The sequence below is a fragment of the Anarhichas minor genome, unplaced genomic scaffold (genome assembly GCF_050575085.1).
Source record: "Anarhichas minor isolate MPS153535 unplaced genomic scaffold, ASM5057508v1 ptg000040l, whole genome shotgun sequence".
Taxonomy (NCBI): Eukaryota; Metazoa; Chordata; class Actinopteri; order Perciformes; family Anarhichadidae; genus Anarhichas; species Anarhichas minor.
Window position 1 is genome coordinate 8,058,456 of NW_027466486.1, and position 10,129 is coordinate 8,068,584.

A 10,129-nucleotide genomic window follows, 5' to 3' on the forward strand; every position below is an offset into this window, starting at 1 on the left:
GAGAGAAATGGGAGCAGCCAAATGTGTACCAGTGTTCTCCCACTCACACACACTGAAATCAAAGAAAGAAAAGGATTGAGAATTTGACAAAGTTCTTCACCTTAAGTCAGGTCACAAGCCTGTCTGCTGAATGAAACTGTGAATGCATGAAGACTGTGGAAGCCCATGTTTAAGAAAATGAAAGAATGGGTTGGTTGGATGGTTTTGTGTTCACACAGAGGCAACCATAGATTGACTACAATCACAAAAGGCTTAATATGGTTGTGTTGATGATACAGATCATGAGAAAAGTGCCACACTGATACGAGTATAGCACAAAGGAAGCAGAGTGCCAACGCCTGCAGTGTGGCGCTCTTCTCTCTGATCCACAGATCCCAGTCAGGCTCTACGGTCAGGCCGGCTATTAATAGCCAAACTATCAGCCATTCCCCACAAGGTAGCCAGCAGCACTGGGCCAGAACCACGCTCACAGTGTGTGTGTGTGTGTGTGTGTGTGTGTGTGTGTGTGTGTGTCTGCTTTCTTGAAACACATGAAAATATTACAAGGCTGCTTTTGGTCAGAAACGCCATATGTGCTCTGAGTGGTCACCCCGGTGCCCATTGTGTAAAAGCGTAGCGATAAGATAATGTTATCAGAACCGGATGCATTAGCACAGAGATGAGTGACCTCGGCTCGATCCACTCAGGCATACAGTATGTTACCATGTCAGTGCAGAAACAAATGCAGAGCAACAGAAGTACAGAGGGGAGAAAAGAACATCTTGTCTACGTAAAAAGCCAATATTTTTGGATAGAAAAGGTCCCGTGGGCCTTGCGGACTTGGGGAGCCAACCTGGTGTCTGTGTATCCGTGAGTGTCTTTCTTTGATTTTTCTAGTACTGTCTCTTTAAATTTCTCAACGAACTTTGTTTGCCCCTTTGCGATATGTTCCACTCCCAGCAAACACCTGTCAGCTACAAGAGATTCACTGGCGTCGTTACACAGAGACGCACAAACAGAAAGTGGGGGACGGAAATATGTTTTTTTTCAGGAAATAGTCTGAAGTGGGTCTGAAAGAAAGATGCGTTCTGTTCCGCAATGACAGTATTTTGCAGCAGATAAAACAAACAAAAAACGACATCACTGCTGACTGATTATGTCATCTATTAGATATATTCGTGCTGCACAACTCTTCCACAGTGCTGAATAATGTGAATGCATAAAAACACAAACAAGGAGCATTGTTCGATATGCACATAACTCTGAGCAAACAACTGCCAGCTGTACAGCCCATCTGATCTAGAACATGACTTGCGAGGAGAGAGGGACAGAGATCCTTTTGGAGCCAACCCAGACCTGCCGGCAGATACTGCTGCTGTTTTCTTGGGTGTCAGAGTGACATCAGTGAAAAAGAATGACTACATAATCCAGCAGACGATGTGTATCTACTCTTATCCTGTATCCCGGATTGTGCCCAGCTAGCTCAGTATACTGTATGTTCTCACCATGTAACCAATACACAGACAACTAAAAAATGCACATGGGGTGAAAGCAGGGTGACGACGTCACCAATTGCCCATGTCTCTTCCCCTGCACAGTTGTTATTCAAAGACATTTAAGCTCATTTTTAGAAGGATAGATGTGAACATGCTGCGTCAAGTTGATGATCGTACAGATTAAGTCAAGTTTTTTCAAGTTGTTCTGCTCCTCCTGAAAAGGGCAACATGTCTTTAGATTGGGGCTTCATTGTCATCACGGATTTCTATACCTTTAAACATCGCTACTGGATGGTTAGTCGAGAAAGAAGCTATTGCTTTTCATGTGAAGGACGTGTATACGCCTGTATCTGATCATGATGCCACAGCGATATTTGACCAGGAAAACGCATCAATAAACCAAATAATTGAGTCAGAAATGACATTTCAAAAAATATACAGTAATATGGACACTTTAATGCGGTGGTGGAAGTGTTGTGAGAGGCCAGTGCAGCTTAGAAGCCAGTGAGTGAGTCACTGTGTTCTTAACCAGGACTGAGAAAGCTTCGAGCCAAACCTCACCCTCCTGTTGTGTGGACATGGGGCCACAGCTGAAGCTCCATCAACAGACGAAGACAGAGGTTCAATAAACAGGGTTTCAAACTGTTCAAATAACGAAGTTGTACAATTTGTTGTGATCACAAAAACGTGATCCTCTGAGACTGAAACCAAAGGGGATCTCTCTCTTCTGATATCCATAACTCGCTCAATGTTTGTAGATGACAGCCTGCTCATTTTGTGAATGACAAACTTAAAGTGTACATTTTCTAAAGGGGTGAGGAAAAAACGACACAGTCTACGAGGGATTGGTGGAAGAATGATAGGGTGAAGAAGCCTAACTAGCTACTTTCAACTTCTTACATAAAAATGGAAATCAATAGTCTGTCTATTCTCTAATGGGATTCTTCTTCTGTCGTTCTGTGGTCTAAACCCAAAGGCAAGAACCAACACTAGAAATATTAAGCATCATTAATGAATATTAAGTCACCTTGGGAACTCTTTTCATTCATTTGCATCCACAAGAGCTGGACTGATTTGTCAGAGCAGCACCTTTTCTGCCCAGTAATGCAGCACATTAGTAGCTCTCAAACTGACCTGAAAAACACTTCGACAAATAGCACAATATCTGAAGGCCCAGCCTTCAACAACACAAGCATGCCATATCCTACAGGAAGCACCACCTCTGCCCTATCAACTACATGTCAGTACTACAAGAGTGTACAGAGGAAGGTTGTGATCAGTGACTTACGACTGTCTAACAATAGTTAGTATGTAGAGGGGAAATGGCATCGATTCAAGAGTAGAAACTTATTCCCAGCGTTGGCAACCACAAACTAGATGAAAAGAGGAAGCAGTCAGTTGCTACGATACAGCACAGAATATGCAAACGTCCTAAGAGTGAGGAGTCGACCTTTAAAACGGGTAGATCTCCACAAATTACTTTGCGCTCTGGCAAGAATGTGCAGTCAAGTACTGAGTAGTAAGTGTTGATCATCCACAGTGAAAAATCTACTCAAAATCCGGTACTCAAAACTTCACAATAATGCTCAAGTATCAGATCTGAATATGACACAAAAGGCTGTGATCTGTGATCTTACCGAATATTGTAAATGCTAAGCTAGTGTTACATAAGCATGTTAAGCAACGGACTTTTTGCGGGCTGGGTGAATGTTCTGCGGTTGTTCTATTGCTCGGGTATGTCACGACGGACAGGATCTACTTCCCCAACTGTGACTGGAGTTTATGAGCATTATTCACAGCCGGGAAAAGGAGTTAACAAATGGGTTAACCAATTACAGATCGGTTGTGGGCACGCATGCTTGTTCTAAATCGTTTACAGTACGTTTTTGATCTCTCTCGCCTTTTCACATCCTCACAAGAGAGAACGAGTGCATCAGTAAGACCGAAAACACTTCAGTGAGTCGTTACGCCAGTAACACTGAAGTAGCAGGCGTGCACCCGTGGGTGATGGAAACTACTGAAACCTCGTTGAACGGACTCAATCAGCAAGGCATTAAGAGATAATTTATGCAAGAATTGTACTTGAGTGGTACACCGCTTTTAGCATGGATTATACAGCCGTTTGTGGCACAGGTGACCAGGTTCAAGGGAATCGATGGCAGAAGGCACCGAGGAGTAAACATCGCGGATCAACTCCTCATTTAGTGGCCGAACTTTTCAGACGACAGCGCAACTTGTAGTTAGGGAAGATCAATACTCCAGAGCCACTGAACAGTAAGGTGACAGAGGCCTGGTGAATGTGTCACAGTCTATCTGTTCCTGTGAAGGTGAATCAGCTGACTGACTTACCTCAATGGAATCACAAGTGACAGTGCAAAGTCACACTAATAAATATTCATGTCTCGCTCATTTGGATGCATCTCCCTCATCCCATTGGACTCCTGGCCAAGCACAGTGAATAAACCAGAAAGGAGCAGCTGGTTCACATCAGAGATTATAGACCTCAGTCCCATGATCACACAGACACTCAAATTGAACAGAAGAGCGAACACATTTCTGTGAAATGCCTAACAACTACAAAGGAAGAAACACATCAAAATGAATGGGGACGGCCCCATCATACCCAGAGGCAAATCTTCAAGGCGTGTTTAGCATTTACCTTCAATCTACAACATCATATATACGTGTAGTTGCTTGACCTGTAATTGTAAGCTGTTAAAAATGATTCCCTGAAAATACGTTCTCTGTGTCGACTACGCGCCGTGCCATGCAAACATTAAACTGGTACTCTAAGCCGAGCGTGCGGGCTTTTTTAGCACAGAAACAAAATCCACCCTCATAACTCCACGCCATTAGCAACGGAACTAATGAGTTATTAAGCTGAGTCATGTGTCCACTTTTGAGGCAACGCAGAGCGCTTCAGAGTGCAGAGGGTTGACAGATGCAAAGAGTTTCCTGCCTATCTATGGCGAGCCCGGCCATGTGTTTTGTTCCATCACAAGGGACAAAGCAAGGACAGAAGATGTTGTATGTTTTGTGATATTGGGCTATACAAATAAAGTTCCAATTATTGAATTGAAACATGTGTATTGGCCTTCTTATCAGTCACTCTTCCTCCATGATAAAGGCTTCTTTCTCTCTGGATTAAATGTCACACACAGACGAGCCTCATTAAACACATGATCATAAAGCCTAAGCCACCTTTATGAAGATTCGTTTGTAACCGTTACTTTGCTGCCTGCTGTCAACCGCCCAGTAATGTTAACAACATAGCCAAGTCTTTCCATATTCCCCTGGAGAAATCACACGTGCTCGTCTCGATTGTGTACTATAATAACGGCAGCAGCCGGCAGTGATCCATTAGAGAGAGCCGAGGGGAAAGAAATCAATTGGGAGGCATAAGACTCCCCAGAGAGAGACAATTAAAGACAAAAGGGGGCGGCAGAGAAACTCTGACAAGACCCGAGGGCTTAAAAAGTGAGATCAGCTGAGCGGTCCCAAGCCAGGGGCTTTGGGGACTCAGCCAGCAGCCGGGGGACCTCAGAGGGAAGCCAAGTCGGCATTCTTCAGGCAAAGCTGCCCAAAACCTTACCACCTCTTTAGAAAAATAAGAATGTTGACATTTGCACGAATGAGATACATATTCTGATGGTTTGACAGAGGTCCAGAGATACCCCGACAGTACATGTTTTTTACTACTTATTAAAAACGTCAGTGAAACTCATTTTGACCCAGCTATTCGGTGTGTTCCAGTGCGAGACGTGCGTCGCCGACAGCAGGGAATTGTCAGCGGATAAAAAGGGAAGCTGGGGAGTCAAACCCTCGGCACCGGGTGGGCTCAGAGGCCGACAGTACAATGGCCGGGCGGAAAATGCAGCAGCAACAACAACAAAAGGGGGCTTGTTATCATGATAAAAGACGTGGCCGTCGACTGTGACAAACGGCAATCCAATATGTCACATAAACAGGAGACCGATTGTACAGCAGGCCTTTTGTGACCACAGGACACACGGCAGCACCGCCTGTGTACACTGTGAGCCGGTACCTACAACTGCATCGTTAGACATCATTGGTACACCGAAAAAAAAAGGACGTGTGAGCTACAAAAACCAGCGTGCTTGCTTACTGCCAGTAAATTATACCGTAGCACCACACGCTCGACAACAATATTCAGCTGACAAGATGTTTTTAAAAGGTTATTGCCGACAGTAAAAACATTACATCATCCAACAGACTCCACTGATCCGAAGAGAACCAAAAGATTTACCATTTATAAGTATGTCAAAGCAATAACACTGACAACAAAGAAACCTCACAGTTGATTGTCTAAAACCCATCATTGAAGTCATCTTATCAGGAGATTGTGAAGCAAACAATACGGTGCCGGTGGATATTTGCACACCGCCATGCTTCTGAGAGCCCTCCTGTTAACTTCATCAGGTCAAACCACCTTTATCTGGAGCATTCGATACATCCAACACAAGATACAGTATACCATCTCTTTTGACAATAAAGAAGGGCGTGTCAGTCACTCAACGACAATGAAGAGCAGCGCAAACAAACAGCTAGTTGTTAAGGCTCATTGTATACGTGTGAAAAGGCCAGTGGCGAGATACGACGTGAGCACGGCTGCTGCTTATTGAAACAGCTGCAGCTGTGGCAGGACTTCACAGCTGATGCTACAAATGAGTTGCAAAAGTCCCTTCTCAGAGGAAGCCAAACTTACAAGATCAATAATGAATACATGGCTAAATGTCGAGAAAAACGTTGCTAACCTAGTCTTCTAACCTTGTTTTGAATTAATAAATAAAGTAGCCACGTTTCTTACACTTCAGGGGGATTGTTTGAGTCATGTAGTAGTGCGATTTCAGATTTCCTGTGATAAATAGCACAATGTTTGGAACCAGGCAACACCTGATGACTGCAAGGCATGAGGTTGTACGAGTCAACTGGTTTCCAGATTTCAGTCTGAAACTCGATATCATGCTTTATGATGCCTTGGCCTGTTGGATGCATTGTTGAAGGGGGTAGGGGGGGGGGGGGGGGGGGACAAAACTGGGCCGGAAATCAACCCTTGCAGCACAGCACAAATGATGTCAGCATGAAGAGCATACCGGTGTGATATTAACATGCATCATCGACAGTGACGGTAAATGTCCCACCCGAGAAATTGGACCCGACCGAGTCACAAGCTGCCCCTGAAAATAGCTAATCTGCAACGCAGCTCTGCTTAATTGTGTCAAAGTGTAATAATATTATGATAAATCCTTAAGGGATTGAGATCAGTACCAACTACCACGCATATGTAGTTAAAAAAAAAAAACAGCAGTACACGTCTATGTGTGCCACCACGTGATGATCTCAAAGAGAACTAACAGAAGTTATCTTTTGCGAGGCCAGTGGAGAACAAGCTAGAGATGGGGTGGGGGGCAGATACGATGCATTAAAATGTCAAGGATATCCTTGATGCACACTGTCAGGTTAATGTCTTCAAGGCTAAGAGCAGCACTTCATACTGTACATGGCCTTCACTCCACAAGGTCAATGACAAGCAGATGAAAAGAGCTCAAGACAAGCAAATCCGGGGCAGACACAGCTTGGGATCCGGATGTAATTTGAGCCTATATACTTCACAGCTTTCATATACCAGAACCCCTGAACCGCAGTGGGTGAATATAGTGCACAGAAAAAGCAGGCGTGATACTGAGTAACGGCGTGATACTGAGAGGGGACAGGCTGTGTGTGAGAGAGAGAGAGAGAGAGAGAGAGAGAGAGAGAAAGAAAGAAAGAAAGAAAGAAAGGGAGAGAAGAAGAGAGGAGAATGTCAGTTCAAATTTCACAGCTCCCATTATAGCTCCGACACAAGGCCAGTGCGCAGGCCTGTCTCTCCCGTGGGATACATACAGTACACCGTATACCGACATACACTACAGCAGCTCCATAAAGAGGAGTGTCGGTGTCTGTTGGGCCACACAGATCATACTGTATCCGAGTGAATGTATTGATTTCTGTGGTGTGGACACAGCTGGGGCACCCAGTTGGCAGGAAGCTAACAAACCACACATGGGTGACACCTGTCCAACAGAGGGGTGTGGCCCAGGATTATATTCGAATAGAGAGAAACCACCAAGCACAGCCAGGAGAGAATCTCCGGGAGTCCATTCAAATATTCCAATAAACAAAAAGACACTCCTCGCTTTACTGCATGGCAGTTGCTTGGCTTCCTCTGACTACAGTGCTATCAAGCTATAAAAGGTAAAGGGTACGACGAGTGTCTGGACATAAAATGCGCTGTACAACGTGTAAAAACTATTGTTGATGATTGAGAATTGTGGTTCCGGACTCAAGCAAATGGTGAGAATTAGAAACGTAGCTAATAACTATTCTGTAGCTACCGTGGTAATGTAAAACTAGGGGGTAGCCTCGTGCTAATGATGTAATCGTGTTGAAAGTGATGTGCTCTGCAGATGCAGCAGCTTAATCAAAACACAAGTTTGACCTCGCATACGTGTTGGCTGTATTTCCTTAGAGAGTACTTTTAAGGTTTTCTTCCACCCATTTACAAACATTACATTATTATAATCATTCTAATAATTATACTTCTATTTCACACGATGGGGTTGTTCCACTTCTTAGAGGCAAAGCGATGAAAGCACTTGATGTCCTTGCCGAGTTTAGAGAATGCGTTTATGAGAGAAAGCAGAGCATGTCACTTCAAAAAGTTAGCGAGCAACATTCCAGATTTTGAACATTGCGTTTCACATGCAAACTTTTACTGTCACAGTTGACAATAGAAACGTCCCACCAGACACCCCTTTCTAATCTCAGGTGTGCACAACAAGGCTTTGCTGAGGTCCAGCAGGAGTGAGTCATGAGCCTTGCATGCGAGAAAGCTCGGCAGGAGAAATAAACAGGCTCATCTGTATGTGACCTCATGCTGATAAGGAAAGAGGAACCACACGAACGAGTGATACTGCAACTGGTGACACAGGGCCAAGATGCACAGCAAATAATGATACCTGCATTATTTTATTTGTTTAATCTATTGTGGCTCTATACAAGAAATTGTTACTCAGACTGAATTTGAGTGGATTCCCTGTTGTTCAGACTAAACTGGAAAACATAACTTTAATTCCATTCTTTCAGTACAAGAGACACCACAACAAAAACAAAGATATGTTAGTATGTGGCTAACACATTGTAGGTACCAAGACAATAAATAAAAGGGAAATGTAAGATTCCACCATGCTAACACAAGCAAAATCACAATATAATTGAAAGAAACCACCATTGTAAACATGGGATATTTCTATCTTTCCACAGTGGCACTTCATATTTGCGTTTTGTTTCCCAAAGAAACCCTGATCCGCGCGGACATGACTAGACGCTTCCACGCTCTCGTGAGCTATGAAATCATTGGTATGGAAACGTTCTTCGCATACATGCACGTGCTGTGGTTTAGGTGTGGTGCCTGTGAATGTGAAAGTGCACATCTAGTTGCAATACAAACTTTTGCACATATAGTGCCAATGGATTCCAGTTGAGAAAACTACCACTAGCTAATATAATCCAGACTAATCTCTCCTACAGTGGTTGCCCAACCCATTACAGGCAGCCAGAGACAGGGTGGTGCCCTGTGTCATTACAAATGAGCGCGAATGTCGATCATTTTACATAAAACTAGTGGTTTGTAATCCTAGCAGTGAGGGAAACACTGGTCATTGCGGCCTATAACGTCACTTACACACTATTCCAGGGCTAACTTCAAGTGTATGTTTGGAGAAATTAAACTAGTTAATCCAGATTATAGTGGTGATCTGATGTAAAGCAGATCAAAAGGGCTCTCTTTTTCAGGACTCCAGTTGGAGAACCGCTGGATTAGGTTATGTGCATCGATGGGAAGAGACAAAAGGCATTAGCTGTAGTGTAGCTTCTCGTTTTCAGTCAATCCGCAATGTGTGAAGGCTATAGGCTAACGGTTGGAGAGAATAGCGCTGCGCATCATCAGCCGCTGCTAACGTTGTGTGCTAGCTACTCACAGTGGATGTGCAGTGTAAAAATGTATTATCAAGTCAGAAAAACTCGTGGATTTGATATATTCTTCTTTTAAAAAAACATACCTGGTCAACGGGGAGATTGATAATTTCGCTGATTGGCTGCAACAGAGTGGATCCAGTGCATGATGCAGCCGTTTGGGTAGCCATGCTCGGTCGGTGTCCGTAAATCCTTTCTCTCTCTCTCTTCTCCTTCCTCCGGTTCACTTCACTCCCCTCTCGGCGTTTGCGATGATAAATTCACTGATGCCGCTGCTGCTGTTGTTGCGAAGGGCTGGACGGTTGTCATCCACAGCGCACATCCAACAAAAGAGTGCACAGCCGCGACGAGATAGTCACCGCTTGACCACTTTCTCTTCCGTCTGACGTCAGTTAGGAACACCGGACGTCGTATTTTAGCTAGGAGTTGACGAGAAGGCCTCACGCGTGACGTTTTTTAAAAACAATTTTTACATGTGTATTTCAATTATGACGAGGGGGAACGTTTTAGATGTTAACAGCCTAAATTCTGATAAAACTGTTTTGAAAATCGCTAACTTCCTCGTTTTAAAGGGTGATTAAATCATTTAAGGAGCGTTTCCGGTGTGACCTTGAGTGGTA

The 10,129-nt window shown here is 44.0% G+C and overlaps 1 protein-coding gene across 1 annotated transcript in view; it reads right to left on the minus strand.

Moving 5' to 3' along the window:
- Nucleotides 1-9,852, minus strand: part of mboat2a (membrane bound O-acyltransferase domain containing 2a) — a 35,371-nt gene extending 25,519 nt beyond the window's left edge. Inside the window, 2 exon segments of the mRNA XM_076107832.1 lie at nucleotides 9,596-9,748; nucleotides 9,751-9,852. Coding sequence (XP_075963947.1) covers nucleotides 9,596-9,748; nucleotides 9,751-9,831 — 234 coding nt within the window. The 5' untranslated portion in view covers nucleotides 9,832-9,852.
- Nucleotides 9,853-10,129: the final 277 nt, after the last annotated feature.